At 34.0% G+C, this 22,959-nt stretch overlaps 3 protein-coding genes across 7 annotated transcripts; all 3 read left to right on the top strand.

Moving 5' to 3' along the window:
* The first annotated feature begins 242 nt into the window (after nt 1–242).
* LOC112526013 lies at nt 243–3,523 on the top strand. Its single transcript, XM_025136390.1, has 2 exons — nt 243–462; nt 2,600–3,523. Exon 2 carries the CDS (start codon nt 2,620–2,622, stop codon nt 3,406–3,408), a length of 789 nt encoding a protein of 262 aa, XP_024992158.1. The 5' UTR covers nt 243–462; nt 2,600–2,619; the 3' UTR covers nt 3,409–3,523.
* A 1,548-nt stretch (nt 3,524–5,071) lies between these two features.
* LOC112524359 (peroxidase 11) lies at nt 5,072–6,556 on the top strand. Its single transcript, XM_025134145.1, has 4 exons — nt 5,072–5,287; nt 5,427–5,618; nt 5,740–5,905; nt 5,987–6,556. The coding sequence occupies exons 1-4, from the start codon at nt 5,072–5,074 to the stop codon at nt 6,409–6,411; spliced, it is 999 nt and encodes a 332-aa protein (XP_024989913.1). The 3' UTR covers nt 6,412–6,556.
* A 2,362-nt stretch (nt 6,557–8,918) lies between these two features.
* Nucleotides 8,919–14,058, top strand: LOC112525254 (uridine-cytidine kinase C-like). 5 transcript variants are annotated; one of them, XM_025135296.1, is made up of 13 exons: nt 8,919–9,196; nt 9,575–9,660; nt 10,396–10,748; nt 10,897–11,011; nt 11,181–11,376; nt 11,460–11,573; nt 11,644–11,817; nt 11,903–12,097; nt 12,182–12,304; nt 12,371–12,477; nt 12,549–12,672; nt 13,248–13,508; nt 13,610–14,058. In XM_025135296.1, the coding sequence occupies exons 3-13, from the start codon at nt 10,412–10,414 to the stop codon at nt 13,826–13,828; spliced, it is 1,965 nt and encodes a 654-aa protein (XP_024991064.1). In that variant the 5' UTR covers nt 8,919–9,196; nt 9,575–9,660; nt 10,396–10,411; the 3' UTR covers nt 13,829–14,058. The 5 variants fall into 5 exon arrangements, with proteins under 5 accessions (XP_024991064.1, XP_024991065.1, XP_024991066.1 ...); XM_025135297.1 differs by lacking the exon at nt 9,575–9,660; XM_025135298.1 differs by having other exon boundaries at nt 8,919–9,660; nt 12,639–12,672.
* The last annotated feature ends 8,901 nt before the right edge of the window (nt 14,059–22,959 follow it).

The following is a 22,959-nucleotide window of genomic DNA, read 5'->3' as shown; positions in this document are numbered from 1 at the left end:
TTAAATGCTGTAATGAGTTGTAAAAAAAATACTAAATTACCTTTTTATTTTATCTAAAAAAATAACTTAAATAATTAATTTATATTGAATGTAACAGATCTCATAATTATGGAGTTGTTATTTAATTTACACCCATTATTCGTCCGCATTAAAGCGCCAGGCTCCAGTCGTAGACATTTCAAATATGTGTTAAACTAAACCGAGGGACTCGATTCGAATAATGTGAAATTTAAGGGTACCTATTTGAATAGTATGTATAACTAAGGGGCAATTCATACCAAACCCAAATACTAGAGGGGGCAAATATGAAACAAAATCATCCGCATAAAACTGAAATGCGAAAAGAAGGCTAAAATCAGAGAGGAAATACAGATTTCAGTGGCAATCTCAGATTTCCAGCCGCCGGAAGTTTCACTTCACTGCTGTAATTTTGATTCGTCACCGTCGGCAGAATTGTAATCGGTATGTTTTCTTTCAGTTCCACTATATTTCGCACTATTTATATGTTTCTTTCTGCGCAAGAAATATAGCGATTAAATATTTGCAAGTGTATTTCTCCTGCCTGGGTGATCGGGTAGACGTGTTCGTTCCAGTACTAATTAACACTTTGGCAAGTAGTAAAATGTAGATGGAGCAAGTAGGTGAGGCCATGGGGTTTGGGTCGTCGAGTGTAAATATATTTTGGGACTGTTTTAGTTATTTGAATTCTTTGTTTTAATTAGGTTTTAGCAGTAGAGATAGAATTCTTTGCTAGTTAGAAAGAACGGAGTATATGAATGTTGTTTACTTGTTTTCTTGTCTAAAAAGAAACCCAAACCCTAGTTTTGTTGTCCAAAAAGAAACCCAAACCCTAGTTTTGTTGTCCAAAAAGAAACCCAAACCCTAGTTTTGTTGTCCAAAAAGAAACCCAAACCCTAGTTTAGTTTAGTTGAATGTTGATGTTGAAGAAATGAGAGTGGTGCTTTACAGTGAGGCAAAGAAGAGGTCTACAATTACAGGTAGGAAAACACACTGGTGCAAGTTATCTGTCCATTTGTTCTTTGTCTGATGCCTTTAAGATTTCACTTTGTTTAGTCTTTCAATTTATATTTCAATTCTATCGTTAGTTCATAACTTTTCTGAATAGATAATTGGTCTCTGGTCGGTTCTGCCATCCCGATCAATGAATTTACAAAGAGGCCTATAGAGAATTTGAGATAAAGAAAAAGCAATGAACATAACATGATATTCAATTGGAAGATGTGATCAATCGAATGGAGAAAGGGGTTTTTTTTGTTTTTGTTTCTCTTTTTCGAATTTCTGCTTTTTGAATAGTTGTTCTTGATTGGGGCGGTTTAAGTAGGGGAGAAAAAAACAGTCTTCTCTTTGCCTTCTCCTGTTTGTAATACAAATTACATGAAAAATTCTTCAAGTTATCTCATTTCTTGTTTTTAACTCTAGAAAGATCAATCACCAACTTGATTTGGTTGCCTAATTGTCTGTTTTCCCATCTGATCTAATAACTTGTGTGTTTCAATATCTTTGTTTTTCTTGATCTGGATTTGTGGTCTTGTGTAAAATTAGCAGCTTCCTTCTGAATGCTTGCTGTATTGAGTGTGATCGAATTTACTTGTAATCATATATCAGAATATAATAGCACAATACATTTGGCTGTTAGGAGAAAGTAGAAACATATTTTTTTGCTTAAAAATCAAGTTTACCATTAGTTTATTGTTGTTTACAGAGTTACAGCGATTGGTTTCTGTATGGATCTTGCTTGATGCCTAATCAGAAGCTCTCAAGTAGGTCTAGGTCTTATGCAGTTTGTGCATTTAAAATTTTACAAAGTCCGTATACGAGTATTTTCTCCATCCATTCTTTGTACAATTGCTGGAACAAAAATCTTGGACACAACAAAATGGAAATTTTGGGTTTCTATACATATCCAGAAAACAAAACAAGTTTAGATGGCTCTTAAGCAATCTTTGGACTTCACAGAACAAGAAAAGATTCAAATGAGTTGCAGTATAATGAACCAGATGTTCTTAATCATCGACAAAGTACAGCACCCGGCCTGCCGGACCCCCTATCTTAGATTCCTAGCTCCACCCGTGCTCTGTCAATGTTAGGGTTGTGTACACGTCCATAAGTAAACTCACCGGTTCTAACAAAACTGGCACAAGTAAGTAGTGAATGGATTCTAATTTTTAGAATTGATTTGCTGGGTTCACGGATTACATGGACCCATGAACTTTAAGTTCATGTACAATCCACTTTTCAAACTCCTGTATCAACTATGAGATTTTACTTCTTCATTTCAAATCCCCATGATTTACTTTAATTGTTTTGAAATGCCATAATAAGTTTTATTTTTCACATTAAATCCCCCGAATTTTATTTCTTTTACTTATGTATGCTTCTAAAATTCCAGGATTTACATCTATGCATGGTTTAGGTTTAGCTGTTGTGCTAGATGTTCACATTGCTTTTATCTAGCTATATCTGAAATAAGATCAAGTAGCTCGTCTTGTTTAGCAAACTAGCGAAAGGGTTCAGACATATTACATGCTGCTGTTTACATTGGCAAAGCGTATTTAACCTTTTCGTGCATGAACATTAGGTAAATAATCAGAAGGAGATATGGAAGACGTGCTAACAGAATTACCACCTCCTTCACGGTTCTTCTTGGAAGATCTCAATAACTTCACTCCGCCCACACCTCCCCTACCATCTCCCTTCCTGTTGCTCTCTAATCCAAATTCCAAAACTCCACTTCGACCCTCTCTCCTCATCATTGCCCTTTCTACCCCATCTCTATACTTACTCCACCATTTGTCCTCAAAAACACTCACCGGAACTCTTGTTCTACCCGAGATATCATCCTCAGGAAACTCTGTTGAGCCTTCTCTTAAAGACAAATCTTGTAACCTGTATGCCATCACTCATGCTAATGAATCCATTATTCTTGCCAACTTCCAATACTCAGTTCCTTCAGAGAGAACTCATGCAATTGCCAAAACCCTCATCGGTCAACAGATCATTCCGGAGAGGGTTTTGATTTTTGATTGTATTCAAAGCCGTAACTTCCGTGGCAGGCTGTCAACAGATGATACATTTGCACTGAAGCTGGAAACAGCAGTAGAAAGAAAAGGGGTTCCACTGTTGAAAAGTTTGAACTACTTTCCGTCAGGAAGTGTGATAGAAGGGTTGGGCGCTGCTCTCTTGGGTCGATGCCAGATGAAGAATATAAAAGGAAGTCTGTGTGTATCATGGCCAGAGTTGGGTGGTTCAGTAACGTCAACGCTTAAAAGTGTACTGCTTAAAGATGTATTGCCGGGCTTGGAACTCAAAATTGATGCTAACGGTGAAGACGAAGGGTTGAGGTTTGGTCATAAGCATCATTACATAGATTCTGACTTGTATACTTGAGTTGTTGATTTTGGCTCCTTTTTGCTTGCTGTAGAAACCAAATACATTCGTCTCTTTTGTCTTGTAATATCTGTACTATTTAAGGAGTTATTATAGCTTTTGTTTCTCTCTGAAACTGCAGTGTGCCAAGTGTATTATTTTTGTTTTGACAGTTGATGTGAACATGGATTCGAAGGGATTAAGGTGGCGTTTGGTGCACCGAATGGAATATGTCAAACACGTATTTGGTTGAACTTCTAATCTTTAGTTCAAAATTAGTATCAACCACTTGAAAAATTAGTATTAACCCATGTAATATAATTAGCTTCGGATATGGACCGAACACATCTTTTTGTTATTAGGCTTTCTTGATTTGATCTACGGTCGTCCTAAGTGGAAATTAAGGATGGACTTTGAGTTGTATCCGTTGGAGTTTTATATCTGTTAGACTTAAAAACATTTTCTCTTTAAAGACTTTTTTGAATTGTTGAAGGTTGGTAATCAATTCATTGATATAAAGTGAAGGAATGATTTAATAGATGTGGACTGTTAATTAGAGAATCCAAAAGTATCATTTTTCTATTAAAAATTACCTAATACTTAAAGAAACTGAAATAGTCTATATGTTTGTGGGACCCATTTATATACTATATAAAATCAAAACACTCGGTTTTTTCAGGATATCGGGTTGTATTTGTTTGATTTAATAGAGTATTTGATTAGTATGACTTAAGTTTATAAAACCAACAATTTTGATTCTTATATAAAATTGCATTATAACAGGTTGTTATAACGAAGTTAGGTGATCTAACAAATTATATCGACCAAGTTTCACAAATTAATAGAACATCAAGAGTAAATCAGGTTATTAGTCTTTTTATAAGATATAAGATATTTGGAAAAGTACGATATTAGCCCATTTATATGGTATTTGTAGAAAATGTCCTATAAAAATGATGACAAAATAATCTATATCTTGTGTTTATTAGATTGCTCAAATTTGTTTATAAAACTTGTTAAATCATGACTTCGTTCTACGCAAAGAAGTTAGTCATAAAATTTAAAAGTTTTACTAAGTATTCAGTTCAGATGTCCAATTACGAACGAACGAACAAACGTCCTAAAAAATACAGTTTGTTATAGTGAACAGTGTTTCAAGAACATGTAACATTTGGGACAGTAACGACTCATATGTTAAATTAACAAACTAGTCTAGTAACTTTCTATTTTAAAAAACCATGGTGGATTGAGCTTATAAAGTTCACAAATTCAATTTTATATTACAAACTCCCCAATTAAATTCCTCGTCATCCTCATCTGACCTTCCCAAAGTCGTCCTTGTAAACGAGGATGTAGGATTTGCTAAGAAATGCTTGGTTTTGATACCATCTGTAAACCAAAACAGTATCAACATATAATAACTTCAGATTCAATTTAAAACTGTTGTTAAGAGACGTAATCTCTTTGAAGTGGTAAAAGGAAAAGATGTGATGAGCAAATAAATGAGAGGTTATAATTTGGTAGCCCAATTCTTGGTTAAAGCATGCCCACCAACTAACCCAAGAGTGGTTCCATCTTCTCTTGACTAAAAACCACATCGCAAAATTAAGCAACATGTCTGGATCCAAATTCTTCTGCTTATATAGCCTCAGTCCCAACCATCTCCATTAACAACCATCCAGCAATGGCCACCTCCATCCTCTTCATTCTTGTATCACTTCTCAACATCTGTTGCTTGCATGCAATTGCTGATGACCCTCCATTATCTTTAGATTACTACAAATCTACTTGCCCAAATGCAGAAGCCATTGTCAGGAAAGAAATGGAATGTGCTGTGCAATCTGATCTTCGAAATGCCGCCTTCATCCTACGCTTACACTTCCATGATTGCTTCGTACAGGTTATATATATATATATATATATATATATATATGTAATTGGTTTACTTATTTATCAGAATTAAGCTATAGCTATATCTTCTTGATTTGGAATTTCATAATTCTTGTTATTAATTGGTCAGCTTTCTTGATTTGATGTAGGGTTGTGATGGATCGGTGTTGCTAGATGATACAATCACTCTGAAAGGAGAAAAGAAAGCTCCCACTAACTTGAATGCTTTAAAAGGCTTTGAAATCATTGATAGGATCAAGAACAAGCTTGAATCTGAGTGCCCTGAAACAGTTTCATGTGCTGATGCTCTTACTATTGCTGCAAGAGATGCAACCCTATTGGTATAACTTCATGCATCCATACATATATATATATTGAGAGAGAGGGAGAATTGGAATCGTGTAGGAAATTATAAAGATGGTGTTTTTTCAATAAGATATAATTGTATGTTTATCTGTCCAGGTTGGTGGACCTTATTGGGATGTCCCAGTTGGAAGAAAAGACTCGAAAACAGCGAGTTTTTCGCAGGTTGATACGAGCATTCCAGGAGCAAACGACAGACTCCTCTCGATGATCGCTAAGTTTATGTACCAAAGCCTCTCGGTCACCGATATGGTTGCACTTTCTGGTAAGAAATTAATCAATTATATATAAAGGTGATCTAGTTTCATTCAACTATATATATAGATATAATGTAACTGAACTGCAGGTGCCCACACAATCGGCATGGCTCGTTGTACGAATTATCGAGAAAGAATCTATTCAGATTACGAAACAACAGCAACTATGAACCCAATCGCGGAGTCGAACCTGAAAAGTTTAAAGTCATCGTGCCCAGCTGCAGGAGGAGAAGACAATAAGGAAGCAGCAATGGACTATATCTCACCTAATCTTTTCGATAACACATATTACCACATACTTCTTAGAGGAGAAGGGCTTCTGAATTCTGATCAAGAACTCTATTCCAGCTTTCTTGGAATAGAAACAAGTAAGCTTGTGAAGAAATATGCAGAAGATCAGGTGGCTTTCTTCCAACAGTTCTCTGAATCAATGGTGAAACTGGGAAACATAACGAATCCTGAAACTTATGTTGATGGAGAAGTTAGGAAGAATTGCAGGTTCGTGAATACATAATTAAAGATGGTGTCAAGGTTGTTGATGGATGGATGGATGTATTCATTCTTAATTAATTATAACTAAAAATTTGTTTTATTTACATCATGATGTACAAGAAGTGAGGGCCACATATGATGATGGTGAAATGCAGACTATATATTTTGTTCCTTACAAGGTTTTGATTTGATTAAATATATGTTCATGTTAAAGATGTAAACTGGCCAAATTTTAGAGAGAGAGAGAGAGAGAGAGAGAGAGAGAGAGAGAGAGGAGGGATTAAATACAATTAATTTGTGAAAATCTTACAAACCAATCTCATCCATCCATTTTTTTTTATAACGGTCAAGATTAGTTTATATTATGAAATAAAAAAATAAAATAAAAGTTTATTTTTTAATTAAAAAAAGAACAAAAATGTAAAACATCAAATCTATAACCGAGTGTATATCCTAATGTTATTGAAACACAATCATTGTTTTAAAAACTATATATATCATCTTATACTTCCAAAAATTCTAACAAAAAATGTTAGAATAATCTTGAAAATTATAGGTTTGCTAAAAACATCTTCATTTCACGTTCAAATATTATAAAGAATATAACATCCATCATAAAAATAGATCAAAATAAGGACCGATGAAATTAGGTATCTCGTAATAAATTTTGAAACATAAAATACACTATAATCAAGTTAACATAATGAAACCTTTTGAATAATAAAACAATTTTTTTTACCATTACATTTCATGAATGAAATGGTTTCACGGTTTCATCAATACACAAATCAACCTATTGCTAGAGGAGACATTTGTCATTTTTCATGTTTTCAGTACATTGATCCGTTTCAATGTTATTATGAAATGGTTTCATTATTTGCCAAGTACACACCATTTTCTTAACATTAACATATCAACCCTTACAATGACCATTATATGAACTTGTTTCACAACTATAACATTTTACATATTATATGAACCATTATGAAACAACAACTATCGTCATGTATTTTTATGGTTTCACTCTTTCCTTCTATTAATCATTTTTATGGTCAAACTATTTAATATTGTTTATGTTTCAAAACTTATAGGAAACAAGATTATCCAAAAAAAATTATATTATGCAACAAGTTCATCCATAAAAATTTCGAAATCTGAACAAGTTTTATTAAATTAGTGCCCTTTTTCTAATAGAAAATATTTTGTATCCTAATAAATTATGCAACAATTTCATCTATAAAAGTTTTGATATTTGAACACGCTTAATTAAGTTACTGCATCTAGCATACCATACAAATTCATAACCATAAAGGGAACAAGATCACCAAAAAGAAAAAGATTTGAAACAATTTATTCAATAATTGTTGATAAGATCAAACAAGAACTGATTTTAAAATTCATTTTTTAATCAGTATAATCGTGAAAATAAATAAAACATATTTATTGTGAAAAAACTAAATTAATAAAAAGATTTTAACTCTTACCATATTAAACGTTTCCTTTCTTATATTTCTAAAATTAACAAAATTTAATGCCTTCCAATATTAATAAAAAAAAATAATGTAAATGACTATTAAATCCTTAATGATTAAAATTAATTAAAAAAACGGAATTTTCTTACTTTCTCTATTTTAAATAAGATTTTTGAGAATATGTTGAACAAATTAAAATCACCAAAATCTCCATTTTAAAATTAAATTACACTTTTATGTCGTATGTTTGAGTGTATGAAAATGAAGAGTTAAATTACACTTTTATGTCGTATGTGTGAAAATTTTGTGCTCATCTTTCGATTTCGTTTGTTACAAATATTCCTTTGTGGTATGAATTTTGTCTTCGTTTTCACCCCTTCCACTAATTGCTAACTTCAGTGTCCTATATGCCCGTGGTTACATGAGGGAATGTTGGTCATTTATGTATAAAAAATGTGACACATAACTTTTTTAGATTAAGAAAAACTAAACCTTAAAATCAATCCTCCTCGCCTCGACATTCCTCTTCCTCTAAATCCTCTCCGTTTTCCTCACCCGCTCCTCCGACATCACCACCATAATTGCCTCCACTTTCATCGTTACTTTTGTTTATACTATTATACTCTTCTATCTTTCTGCCAACATGATCTGCTGCCATCATCGACCGTCATTGCTTATACTTCTACCATCGTGCCACTATGATAAGGCTGTCATGTGTCTATATCCACCAACACTTTACTTTGTTGACCACTGGCTCGAGCATTTACGAACCATTCTTCACCACCGGCTCCTTTTTGTAGGTCATCCATTTGAGTCAATTAGATCAATGGAAATACTTTTGTGGAGATAAACATTGGTATCTATTTGATAAAATAATCACCTGATTTTCTTTGGGAAAGAGAGTTTTATTTTTATATTTTAAAAATCTAAAGGGTCCGAATCCGAACCACAAAATGGGGCCCAATGGCCCAAAGCTATTTACCAAAAAAATGGCCATAATCATCACTCACACACACACACACATAATATATCGCACAGCATTTACCCTGATATTTTCTTTCAGCTCGAAGGGTTTATATACATACATACTCTCTCCCCTCCCCTGCAAACTAGAAAATCCTGCACAATTCCCATTCCCAAGAACAATCACCACCTCTTTATCCTTCTAAGGGAAGAAATGTCAACACTGAGATAAAAAAATTCAATATGCAAACACGTATTTCTATGACTTCCTCATTGCTGACCACCCTTTTACGCTTTTTGCCAATCTTGTTCTAAAACCACTCGATTCATCAATTGTTGTTCTATACAGTAAACAGGGATCCCCCATCCTTGGTAATCTTTCTACTGCTCTGTTATATGCTCGTTATTTTGGTGATTTTGTTGGTTGCTTTGATTGTTTTTAGATCCAAGAAACCTCCCGTTTTGAAGAATGCATTCATCTTCGTAACTCTCATCTGGGTATAAATTTATTTGGGTAGTGTTTCGTGTTTGATTGATTAATCTTGGCATCATTATGGAACTATTGAATAATTTTGTGGGTTAATTTTTAGAGATAAGAATGTTGTGGGTAATCTGTTATCTTTACAAGTGATTGAACATGTTGGATCAATTTTGTCGACAACAATTTTAATGTTTGTGCAATATATGATTTGATGATGACAAGAGATGCCTCATTGCTCTTGCTTTCTTTGTGCGTTTTATAAACTGCAGATTTCTGTGATTATATTGCGGGCCTAGAAAAGATTCTGTGATTGGAATTATCAAGTACTAACTTTTGAATTGCCAAGAATACACAGGTGACCTCGTCTTTTGCAGCAGTATTTATCCTGTTTTTATGTGTGTAAGTTGGTTTAATTCTCCAATTGTTCATCACAACTAATTCTTTCAGTTTCTTTAATTAGAATACGTGTCTTGTCATCAATCTTGATTATCTGTGCATCAGGGTTTTTTCTCAGTCGCCTTAAGTACTCTTTGGGGCTGATTGGTTGGCTTTCCATTAGTTCCTGTGCGAAAATAGCTGTCTCTATGGAGTAATCTGTCTCTGTAGATTGTGAAGGTTTTTGTTTGGGAGAGTTTTTTTATAGATGGAATGAACGTGTTTTTTATTGGGAGGTGCATGTTTGAAAAAACTTTGCATTATGCATAAAGCTGCCTCCTAAAAGCTGAATAAGCCATTTTCTGTATCATTAAGCCACTACCAAACAGTCATCTATAGCCGACCAAATAAGCTGTGAGTCGCATTAAGCTCATAAGTTGCTAACAGACAGACACTTTATCAGTTTCATAAGAATTGCAACACTTCCTTTTCAGTCTATCAAATGCTTAGCACGAACGGTATCTGATTGTCCCTTAGGTGGTAATACCTTCAAAGCTATGGGTTTGTTTACCCCTTTCACTTTCCAATTCAAACTTGTTTTGTATTCACATAGGGTTTTCACGGTTATCTTCATTTTGAATTCTTTTCGGTTCACTCTTTCTCCTCCACTTTTCCTTCTTACAACAAGTACCCCATGTTTTTCGTGCTCTTGTAGGAAGTGAGCAGATTTAATGGCTCAAGATAACTCAATTGCTGAATCAACATCAAGAAAACAACGTCTTTTGAAAGATCAAATTCGTTTAGTTAAGAGAAAAGACTCTGCTCGCTTTGAGATTGTTCAAATTAAAGATACACTATCGTTTGAGAAGGGTTTCTTTGTTGTAATTCGGGCATGCCAATTGTTAGCCCAAAAGAATGATGGAATCATACTAGTTGGTTTAGCTGGTCCTTCTGGTGCTGGAAAGACTGCATTCACTGAGAAAATAGTTAACTTCATGCCAAGTGTTGCAGTCATATCAATGGACAACTACAATGATGGCAGCCGAGTAATTGATGGTAACTTCGATGGTAAGATTTTCAAGTCACCGAAGCATCATATCTAGACTTTACCAAGTTAACCTTAAAGAAACCAATGGTGATTTGATGAACCAGAAATCTTATATCATTTACTAAGAATGGAAGGATGCTAACATTATAACGTTCTCTTTCCATATAGATCCTCGCTTGACAGATTATGACACGCTGCTACAAAACATTCGTGATCTGAAGGATGGGAAAGCGATTGAAGTTCCCATATATGATTTCAAGTCTAGCCTTCGCACAGGTTACAGGTTCGTGTCTCTTCTCTTCTCACAGTAACCATTCTTGATAAAAACTCATCATGTATGTGAAGAATGTGTTTTGGGATATTTCTGTATCTGTTAATCTCCATTTCTATTGCATTTTTAGTCCATATCACACACGTTCACTGGAACTTATGTGATCATATGATGGTGGCAGGACACTTGAAGTCCCAAGCTCCCGTATTGTGATAGTTGAGGGCATCTATGCTTTGAGTGAAAAATTGCGTCCCTTACTGGATCTTCGAGTATCTGTTACAGGTGGCGTTCATTTTGATCTTGTTAAACGGGTTTTAAGGGACATACAACGTGCTGGTCAGGAACCCGAAGAAATCATATACCAGATATCTGAGACGGTTTGTTCTACTTCACTTATGGGTAGTAAAAAGATGCAAAATTTAGAGCTTTTCTACACTTCTCACTCACTTCCCATATGCAGGTTTATCCCATGTATAAGGCATTCATAGAACCTGATCTCCAAACGGCTCATATAAGGATCGTCAACAAGTTTAATCCCTTCACAGGATTCCAAAGTCCCACTTATATTCTAAAGGTTCATTTTCGCTTTTTAAATTCTTGCTACTAGATTTGATGTAAGTAACACTAGCTTCTGAACATTAAAGTCATCAAGAAATGTGAGCGTGGAGCAAGTCAAGTCTGCCATGTCTGAAGAACATACCGAAGCTTTGGAGCATATTTATGACATCTTTCTTTTACCGCCTGGAGAAGATCCAGAAACCTGCCAATCGTATTTGAGGATGAGAAATAGGGAAGGAAAATACAACCTAATGTTTGAGGTTTGCTTCTTGACGTGTAATCTAAGTTTGCTTGAAAATTTGTGATGTTTAGATTGTTAAAGACTGTTGCTTTCTTAATCTTTAGGAATGGGTGACGGATCCTCCATTTATAATATCTCCAAGGATTAGCTTTGAAGTTAGCGTTCGGCTTCTTGGTGGTCTAATGGCGTTGGGGTACACAATAGCATCCATCCTGAAAAGAAGTAGCCACGTGTTTCATGATGACAGGGTGTGTGTGAAAATTGACTGGTTGGAACAAGTTAATCGTCATTACGTTCAGGTAGTGGTTACCATGTTCGGCTTTTTGTTTAAAGTTCTGTTATCTACGTGACTTTTTAAAGCTCGGTTTTTATCTCATGATTAGGTGCTAGGAAGAGACCGGCTAAGTGTAAGATGCGTTGCTGAGCAGCTGGGATTGGAAGGCTCGTACATCCCACGTACATATCTTGAACAAATGAAGCTCGAAAAACTTTTAAATGAAGTCATGGTATGATTGCTTTCGGCAGCTGCATTTTGTGGTTTAAAAACGATTAGTTCTGAAGTTCTTTTTTAGGTACTACCTGAGGATTTAAAAACGAAGCTAAGCATAGACGAAGAAATGCGTTCGAGTCCTAAAGGTTCTGTTACCCATGCTACAACGAGAGATAAGTTTCTCAAAAGGTAATATTTTGCTAAAAGCCCTGAAAATATTGCTCTTTTTGTTGTGATGGTACATGCTTTCGTTTGTGCAGTGGAATGTCACATTCGTATTCAACGGCTAGGGATAAAAATCTGACTTCCATAACTGGGTTTACGGTAAATAACCAAAGGTTTGACGACAGGAGCCCCGAGCCAACAGCCACATTAGCAAGCCAGGTGATTTTATCGTACCAGCGCTTAGCTTTTATAGCATTATTTGGCCATGTTCGGCAACCATAAACTAGTTTATAAACTACTTTTGAAAAGCTACTTCATATAGCAATTCAACAAGCTCCAAAGTCTTTTTTACACTTTCCAATTATACCTCTTTTATTTTTTTCCAGTGTAATTTTCAACAGGTTATTTTACATCATCACGTAGCTTTTCAGCTAGTTTTTACCAAAGGTGACTAGCTTATTAACTAGCTTATCAACTAGTTTGCCAAACATAACCAAGTTCAATAAGCTCCATGGTTTTTTTTTTTACTTTTTTTTTCGAATTAGCCCCTTGTATTTTTTACAGTAATTTTTCAGCATGTCCTTTTAAGTCATTTTACATTGTCATCTGAATTATCAGCTAGTTTTTACGAAACGTAATAAGTTTATCATCTAACAGGCACAGCTAGTTCTTCGGCCAATTGCTAGCTTATCGAGCCTACAACTAGTTTATAAGCCAACAACTAGCTTATCAGCTAGTTTGCTGCTTTTAAGTTCGATATTTTTGTGACTAATGGTCTATTTCATCTTGTTAAGGGAGCAATTAGCCAACTCTCAGAACAGATTTCGACGTTAAATGATCGCATGGATGAGTTTACGTCTAGGATTGATGAACTGAATTCCCAGATCACTAGAGGGATAAATTATGGTAGTCAACAGAAAATCGACGCCTGCAATGGATCTGCATCGACTTCGTACTTCACATCTGCTGTTGCAAATCATTCGTCAACCGGACCCACAGTCCGCCATTCATCGTCTTCGACTCAATTAGCCAAGGATTCTGCTTTGATCGAAGAGGTAATAATATCTTTTCTGGTCCATGCTCTACAGGCTACAACAGTATCGCATAGCATAATCTTTAATTTTGATAACTAAACTTTGTATAATTATTTAAACAGATATCAGGAATCGCACGAAGCCAACACAAAATCATGCATCAACTGGACATTCTCAACACTAATCTCCGTGATAAAATTGGAGAGCGATCTCGTGAAGAGAAGGAAGTCAAGAAAAGCAAAGGATTGGAGGTCGATGCAGTCGTGGCTTCTTTACTATTAGCGTTGGCTTGTGGAGGTATCGGGATCTTCCTGTTTAAGACGGTTTTACCAGGAAATTGAGTTTTTTTTTCCTCCTAATTCATCCGAATTTTGTAGTTTTTTTTTCAAGAAATCTTGTTTTCTTTTGACGAAGTAGTTTGAATGTTGATGGGTCGAATTGATCTACGGTTTCCGAGACCCTATACGCAAGTTAAATTCTCGGGTCGTTTTGAGGTGATTTTGTCATTGATGATTATTGATTGTAGGCGAACGCTAAAGTTGATGACTTGTAGATCGTTTCTGATTCATGATGATGTTGAATTCTGGAATTATTTATGTTTGAATTTTAACTTCTAAACCTTTCATTTTAATTAAATCTTGTATGAATTAAACTGTTTGTATTTGGATAAATCGTTTGTTTTAAAACAATAAGTTACAAACAAAGATTCAGACATGTCTGAGCGATTAAAGCTTTGCATTCATCATGTCTTGGTCTTGTTATCTCTTTGCAACGCTTCTTATCTGAATGAGCAAGCAGGATGAAGAATGGTAGAGTCCACACTCCAAAACCTCGTTACAAAGTTTATTGTTAATTCTTCATATTTATCACTTTAAAAATCAAGAATACGTAACGCATACAATATGTTAGATTCTGATCTATACAACAACCGCAATCCCGGAGTAGGGTGTAAATGATACGAGACAACTCGCCCACTATTCGAGATCGACTCCGTCAACACTCGACTCGAATAGGCTCGGCGTGAACTCGAGCTCGACTCGACATATTAACGAGTCGAGTCAAGCTAACCTAATACTCGACTCGAAAAACTCGTGAGATACTCGATTATTTTATATATAATTAGTTTTAAAATATAATCAGTTTTTACGATAAAATTTATAAAATATAAATAATAAAAGTGTCTTATATTTTTAGATATTTAAACAAAATTATGCATTTTTTTCAATTATAAAAATTAATCAATTATTTTTTTATTAAAATCACAACTAAAAAGATTAAGAAAAACTATAAAAATGGTTAATGAAATTGTCTCGCATTGGAAGAGAGATGGTAAAGAAGGGGAGACAAGATGTTATAAAAAAAAAAGAAGAAGGTGAATAGAATTTCTAAATTTATGTTTTTTTATGATTAAGTTTAAAGTTGATCCCTTTTAGTTTTATAAGAACTAAAAAAACATCTTTAAGTTTTAAAATTTATAAGAGATTGATCCTAAAATTTAAATTCTAATGGGTTAGCTTGGGTCGAGCTTGATTCGAATTTGAGTTCAAGCTTGGTTTGAGTTGCAGTTCGAGCTTGATTTGAGTTCGAGCTTGAGAAATAGTTATCGAGTTCGAGTCGAGTTGGAGCTTGAAAATTGGGTTTCGAATTCGAGTTGAGTATAATGATACTCAAGCTCGACTTGCATCATCGTTTACACCCCTATCCAAGAGGGATATGAGCATCTAAAAGATCTTTTATACTGTCTAATCCCAAAATTAGTGCTCTTACTGAAATTATTACTCTTCATTCTCCCATGCTCTAGCAATTGGCGCTCGTTGGCCTTATTACAAATGTATGTAAGTTGATTAGAAAAAGTTTTTAATTCAACCAACTTTCCATTTTGATTGATTAAGTCCTTAAACTATTCTTTTTAATGAATAAATTATTAAACTTTTTTCATCTTGAATGATTAAAAATTTGAGGATTTTTTTTTAATAAATAAACAACCAATCTTTTAAAAATTTGGTTACATGTATTATTTGAACTCAAAAAAACTAACAGTAACTGACTAGGAAGTTCTACAAAGAAAAACCCAAATCCATTTTATGGTTTTCAAATCTTACGTCATAAATACCCTTTGTACCCAACGTCGTCACTCCCCCTCGTCGTCCCATCGTCCTCTACTCTCTATTACCGTCGTTAGGCTTCTGCCAACGGTTTCCCTCTTCTTTATCAACTTTTTTTATTCTTCCTCATTTTTGATCTATCTATACATACTTCATTAAAATGTTGTAAAAGAGAGATATTCGAAAGATAAAAAAGAGGAAGATCAATGATATGACCCAACGACGACAATGGTTAGTATAGAGAAAGGTGATGGGGCGATGAAGAGGAGTGATGTCATTAGGTGTGAGGGGTTTTAATGGTGTAGGATTTGAGAACGGTAAAACTGCTTTAAGAATTTCTTTTATTTTAGAATTTTTCTAGACAATTATAAATAACTTTGTTGTGTTAAAAAGACGTAGATAAACAATTTTTAAAAGTTCAATGATTTATTTGTTCAAAAAATAATGTTCACGAACCTAATCATTTAAATAAAAAAGTTTAATAGTTTATTTATTAAAAAATAATAGTTTAAGACTTAATCAATTAAAATAGAAAATTTTGTTGGGTTTTATTAAACTTTTCCCTTTAAATTAATACATAATTTTGATACAAATTATGTGATTTTATATACAATACTACATATCAAAACTAGAGTAAACTGCATGAATATATAACTAGTTTGTTTTAATTCATATTTTAAATAATATATCATCGCTGCCGATCACACAAGAACTTGTGTTGTTTAATTGCCATACAACAATAACAAACGTACTACTTTCAATACAATTAGCATCATCAATCAATCAATCAATATATATATATATATATATATATATATATATATAAATGTATGTATGTTGACTACATTGATTACAAGAATTTGACAATGACCGAAAGTAATAATGGATTTGTGATCATTATGTTAGAACTTAGATTCAGGAATCGAATTTCGTTCGTACAACGATATGGAATCGAAACAAAACCCATAAATATATATAATACGATATACATATGTATAATTACATATGAAATACAACAATCAACTGAGTAAGAAATGATGACTAACTCGATTATCTTGATGAAAATCCAACGAAGAATGAATACGAGATTGAGGCCTGAGGTGGCACTGTCCTTAGACAGAAATTCATCCGGTATATGGTGAATTTGGATGTCTATCTAGAGGATACAACAATCCGTTCAAGATAAGAACTTGAACCCGACTAATCAATTAGCCTTCCATATGAATTTGATAAGAATGAGAGCAGAAAAGAAATTAGGAAATTTCGTGTATGTCTGCCAAGAAAAACGTGGACGAAAAGGGTATATATGTATGCCTTAAGCGCCAGGCATAACCAACAATAACTGTCGGACAGAGTCGCTGTCGCTCTCTATTACTCCCCAACCACCCTCTTGATAGTAGTGGACCACACTAGATAATTAGGTAATTTATTAAGGGCTATGGGCTTGATAATATAAATCACTTAAAAATTTGAGATTTGGTAGGACACACCAAATACCCAAGTAATGATGAAACAAGAAGCATTATTTGGGTCATTGATTGCGAATTCGTTGTTGAATTTATAGCTACTATATATGCATCGATGATGGTTGTAATTGTAATGAAACTATATACACGTGCTATTATATTATTGGTGGATCGGAGATGGTCCAGATTGGAAAGAAACAGCTCAACCTAACCATTGCTTTCCTTTCGATAAAAAAGAGTTCTTTTGGAGTTTAATTACCAACAATTTTATCTAATAAAATAAGTGAGTGTAGTAATTTTTATCCGGTTAACATCGATAAATGGCCATTATATAATAATCATATATACATATATAGAGAAGAGTTCAAACGAGAACTTCTGTGATTTACGAGAATGCGAGAACAACCTATTAACCTCATATTGTGATAAAAATTAAAATTAAAAGATTTTTTAAATTAAAATTGAAATTTAAAAAGATTCAAAAAAAATTGAGATTCAAAAGGGTAATAATGGAAATCAATATCATAATATCTTAAACACGATTACACGATCACATGATAATCCTTAAAATTAGAGTGATTATTCTTATCTTTATTAAGTATCGATTAGGATTTCAAGGAGAAATCAATGAACAAAGAAGCCGAAAAGTCGCAGGAATCAAACATCAAACAATAATCGATCAAGAAGCGTTTGCATGCAACAATCGAACAACAAGAATGAGGAACACAGTTTATTCAAGGAATCTTTCAGAATTACTTGATTTGAACATGTTTTCATTCGATTAGGATTAGTTTATCACACATTTATCACAACGAATTACTGATGATATCAATTAAACGATTTTGTGTGATATGAGTGTGATAATCATGTGATATCAATATCACTCGAGTTGATCATGGTTTCGATGAGTTAGGTTAGACATTATCACAACGATTTCGGATGGTTTCGATAGGTTAGGATTAGACAATCACGCATTTATCACAACGAAAACAATTTGGTGTGATATGGGTGTGATAATCATGTGATATCACTATCATAACAGCGCACTCGATTTGATCATGGTTTCAATCGGTTAGGGTTAGACAATCACACATTTATCACAACGATTACTCATGGTTTTGATAGCTTAGGATTAGACAATCACACATTTATCACAACGATTACAGACGAAATCCACTAAACGATGTGGTATAATATGGGTGTGAAAATCATGTGATATCCCTATTATAACATCACTTGCGCACTCAAATTTGATCATAATTTCGATCGTTTAGGGTTAGACAATCACACATTTATCACAACGATTACTCATGATTTCGATAGGTTATGGTTACACTCGATTGATCATGGTTTCGATAGGTTATGGTTACACAATCACATAATTATCACAAGAGAAGAGAAGAGAGTGGAAACGAACATGCAGGAAAAAAAGGGATAATTATAATTAATTAAAATAAAATAACAATTATAAAAATTATTTAATTACATTACTACCCTTATTAATTTATTTATATTTAATATAAATTAATTTATTAATTAAAAAAGTTTGATGTTATTGAGTTGTTCTCGCGTTCTCGTAAATTACAGGGGTTCTCGTTTGAACCTCCACCTATATATATATATATATATATATATATATATATATCTCTATATATTTATGTATTATATATATATATATATATATATATATATATAGGGGCTCATTCATGGGATAACTGATTAGTTTGTGGTAACTGTGAGATCCAATCTCAACCACAAATCAACGAATAAATTATGAAATTAATAATTATGCTAGTTTGAGTTAAAATTATAATTAGAGGACATTTTAGGTATTTTAAAAAAAACTTCTCTCTCATCTCTCCGACCTCCAATCTTCGGCCTTCGATGAACATTAATCCGGCAGGTACCAAGTAATCACAAAGATACACAATGTGATACCCATTGTGATATACTGTGATACCATTGTGATACCAACTATGATACCAACTCAAACCTTAAAAACAAAGATACACAATGTGATACCCATTGTGATATACTGTGATACCATTGTGATACCAACTATGATACCAACTCAAACCTTAAAAACAAAGATACACAATGTGATACCCACTGTGATATACTGTGATACCGATTTCACCGGAGGCCCGAGATTGGAGGTCGGAGAGATGAGAGATGAGAGATGAGTTTTTTTAAAATACCTAATATGCTCTCTAATTATAATTTTAACCCAAACTACCATAATTATTAATTTCCTAATTTATCTATTGATTTATGGTTGAGATTGGACCTCACAGTTACTACAAACTAATCAGTTCTCATTTGATTAGGCCTATATATATATATATATATATATATAGGTGGAGATTCAAACGAGAACATTTCTGTTTTATAAGAATGTGAGAACATTTATAAGCCTCCAAATTATTTAACTCATAATTAAAATTAAAGAAAAGTAATTAATTAAAAATAATTATGCGATTTCGTATTTATCTGTAATTATGGTGACATATTTATCTCTAAAATCACAAATAATATGCTAACTGGTATCAAATAATTATCATATTATTATCACATAATGGACAGACAGAGCGATGAATGTAGACTTACCATCGCTGGTTTTTGATTGTCACAACATTATTACATCGTTATCACAACAAAAATCACATAATTATGAAATGATTATTACATCAAAATCACATCATAAAAGGTTTTCAATTTATCAAATCATTATCACAATATTATCATGGTAAAATCATATTGTTATGTAACACTCGGAAATCTTTCCCCTCTTTCCCAGCTCTGTACGCGCCAAGGACTTCGTTTCGTTAAAAAAAAATGGTATGCGTAGTTTAAGGCACTTTATATCTTATAAACCCTCCTTTGTAAAGTATGTATGTATATATATAATTTTTTTTACTTAGGGAAGAGGGATTTTTTTTGAATTCTGTAGTGTGTAGAAAAAAAGAAAAAAAAAGGAAAAGAAAGAGGAAAGAAGGGGGGGGGGGGGGGGGGGGGGTTGGTTTCTCTGCAGCGTTTGACTTAACCATTTGTTTATACCCTTTATCTTGAGGTTCCCCTCTTCCATGGAGGTTCTTAACTTCTATGTACTTTTTTTAGAGTGATGATATTAGTAGGGAGAAGGCTGCAGTCTGATGACTTTACCTTATCCCATCTTCAAGAGCAAAAAAAAGGGGATTAGGTCTCTTCTACTGCCATCATCAAGAGAAAGGAGAAAGAAGAAAGGAAAGGGGGATGGGCCTGTTGGGTTGGAGAAGAAGCAGCCGTAGCTGCTGATCTGAAGGAGAAACAGTCGCAACTGTCTAGAGGGAAGGAGAAGCAGAGTAGCCGTTGGTTAGAAGAAGAAACAGCAGTGTGGCTACCTGGTTAGAAGAGAAACAGCTACAGCTGTCTAGAAGGAAAGAGAAGCAGCCGTAGCTGCTGGTTAGGAGGAGAAAAAGAAGAAAGGAAACAGCACTCTGTTGTTTGATCACGCAGCAGCCGAAAGAGAAACAACAAACTGCTGTTTGATCGCACAGCGGCCGAAAGAGAAACAGCACACTGTTGTTTGATTGCGCAGCGAACGAAAAGGGAACAGCAGGCTGCTGTTTGATCGCGCAGCAGATGAAAGGAAACAACAGGCTGCTGTTGATCACGTAACAGATGAAAAGGAAACAGCAAGCTGCTGTTTGATCGCGCAGCAGACGAAAACAAAACAGCAGCAAGCTGCTGTTTGGAGAAGTCAGCAAGCAGAGTCGAAGCAGCAGTAAGCTGCTGTTTGACGCAGTTAAGTGCCGGTCTTGACCAGGCTCGGAAGTCGCTGTGTCGCGCCCAGGGCAGTCTGCACCTTCTTTCTTCCCTTTCTGTTTTCTTGACTGATGTCCTTTCCGTGTTGAGGTGTTGTTTTTTCGAGCTAAGATCTCCTTCCGTCTACCGGTTAATTCATAGAAATTGGGATTTATCCTAATTCCCAAGGTGAGTTCATCTTAACCCCTTTCTATGAAAATTTTACACTATTGTAAGGAAGCTTTTACTTATCTTATGCCCAAAGTTTCATGTAATTACTTACTTAGATGAAATGAAGATTATTGGGTCAAAAGAACGAACTTGGGTAATCGTGTTTATATTGATAAGTTGAGTTTAGATAAATGTTTTAATCACTTGGTAAAATACTTGTTTTGAAAGTGTTGTTGACCATTAAACTTTAAAACCCTCATGCCCTTAGGTTGGAGTCTTTTATTGGCAAGAGGGGTTATTTCGCTTGTGTTAGGACACACGTAAAATCTTATTGATAAGTAAGTACTATAATGCTTATGATGTCGTATACAAGTATATCACTAGAATATAATGGGTTTGAAAGCATGAAATTCGTTTCATTGTATTGGTGTGAAGGATGGTGTAAATTGGTTTTAGGCATTGTGATCATTATGTAAATTCCAAATCACCTTCACACTTCCACTCGGAAATAGGCATTGTGATTAGTATGTAATTTCCGAGATAAAGAGCGCTTAAGATCATGACCGACTACATGACTGGTTAGGTTGATGTCAATGGTATTAAACCAGTAAGTGATGCTCTATAACGTTGATCTATGACTTACTTTGTGTTCCGTCATAATTAATGGTAAATCGGGTCTCCCCCGTCATCTTCGGATGTTTTGACTCCGCCCCGTGAAAATCTAGAATTTATTATGCTCCTTGTATTGTTAAAATGTCGTCAATTACATTTATATATGCACAAATATATAATGGGATAGTGGTTCATTCCTTTTATATTATTTGGACTCACTAGGCGTAAGCCTAACACTCTTTCTTGAAATGACTTGTTTGTCAGGTTCTTTTAGCGGCTGGGCTAAAAAGGGTTGAGGGGAGCGGGGTCTCGTAAAAAAGCTTTTGTGTAGCTAAAGCATTTGGTGTTTTGGAGCATTACACATTTGATGATACGACATTTTTGTTGGAGACGATAGAAACACCCATCCTTAATCTAGGCATATGATTGTTTAGATTAATATGTTGTTATTTATCGCCTCTTTATTTGTTTTGTAAACGCTATACCCTTTCCCTTTGTTGGACAATTCTTATTAAACTCTAGTTTCCACTTTGTATTTTGGGTTCAACTTATCTCTTCCTTATTTTTTTAGGGTGTAACATGTTATCATAGTATTATCACATCATTATCGACAACGAACGTATGCCATAAAAAGTCTCCGATGATAATAACAAAATTTAAGGGATAAAGATAAATCTAGGATAACAAAAAACTAAAGATAAATACTAATTTGTTTTCATTTATTCTAATTTTTTTATTATGTGTCAATTAATTTAGAGGTCTATAATTGTTCTCATATTTTTGTAAAATAAGGGTGTTGTCATTTGAACGCTTCCTATATAAATATATATGTGTGTATATATATATGCATGTATATTTGGCACAATATATGTATAAAAGAATTGGGAAATCATTAGGACAAGTAGATGATACGTTACCTCGGAGGAAATGTTATGTGCGACCATCTTGTGACCTACGATATTTTATTTATAAACTGAAAATGTTTAAATAAAATTAGAGAATATATAAAACCATTTAAAAGTTCAAAAAGAAAGGAAAAGGAAGAAGACAAAAATATCTATAACTTTCATGTTTCGAGTTTGAAAAAATTCAACAATTTTCTGGATCGAAACATCATCAAATATAGAATCACCATGTAGACAACATAAAAGATCTAACCATCTTAATTGGTTTGAGCTTGGTTCCAAAGGTCAAAGGCACCTGAAAATCCTAGGTTCAAATCCAAAAAAGAAATAAAAATCCCTTTGTGGCCACGGAGATTTAAGTACGGTGATTCTCTTAATTTATTGGTATCCCTTAATTATATCGAAAACCAAAATTAGATGGATGGATGGT

This window comes from Cynara cardunculus (assembly GCF_001531365.2).
Source record: "Cynara cardunculus var. scolymus isolate 2C chromosome LG 13, CcrdV1, whole genome shotgun sequence".
Lineage (NCBI taxonomy): Eukaryota > Viridiplantae > Streptophyta > Magnoliopsida > Asterales > Asteraceae > Cynara > Cynara cardunculus.
This window is presented reverse-complemented; position numbering and strand designations above follow the sequence as displayed.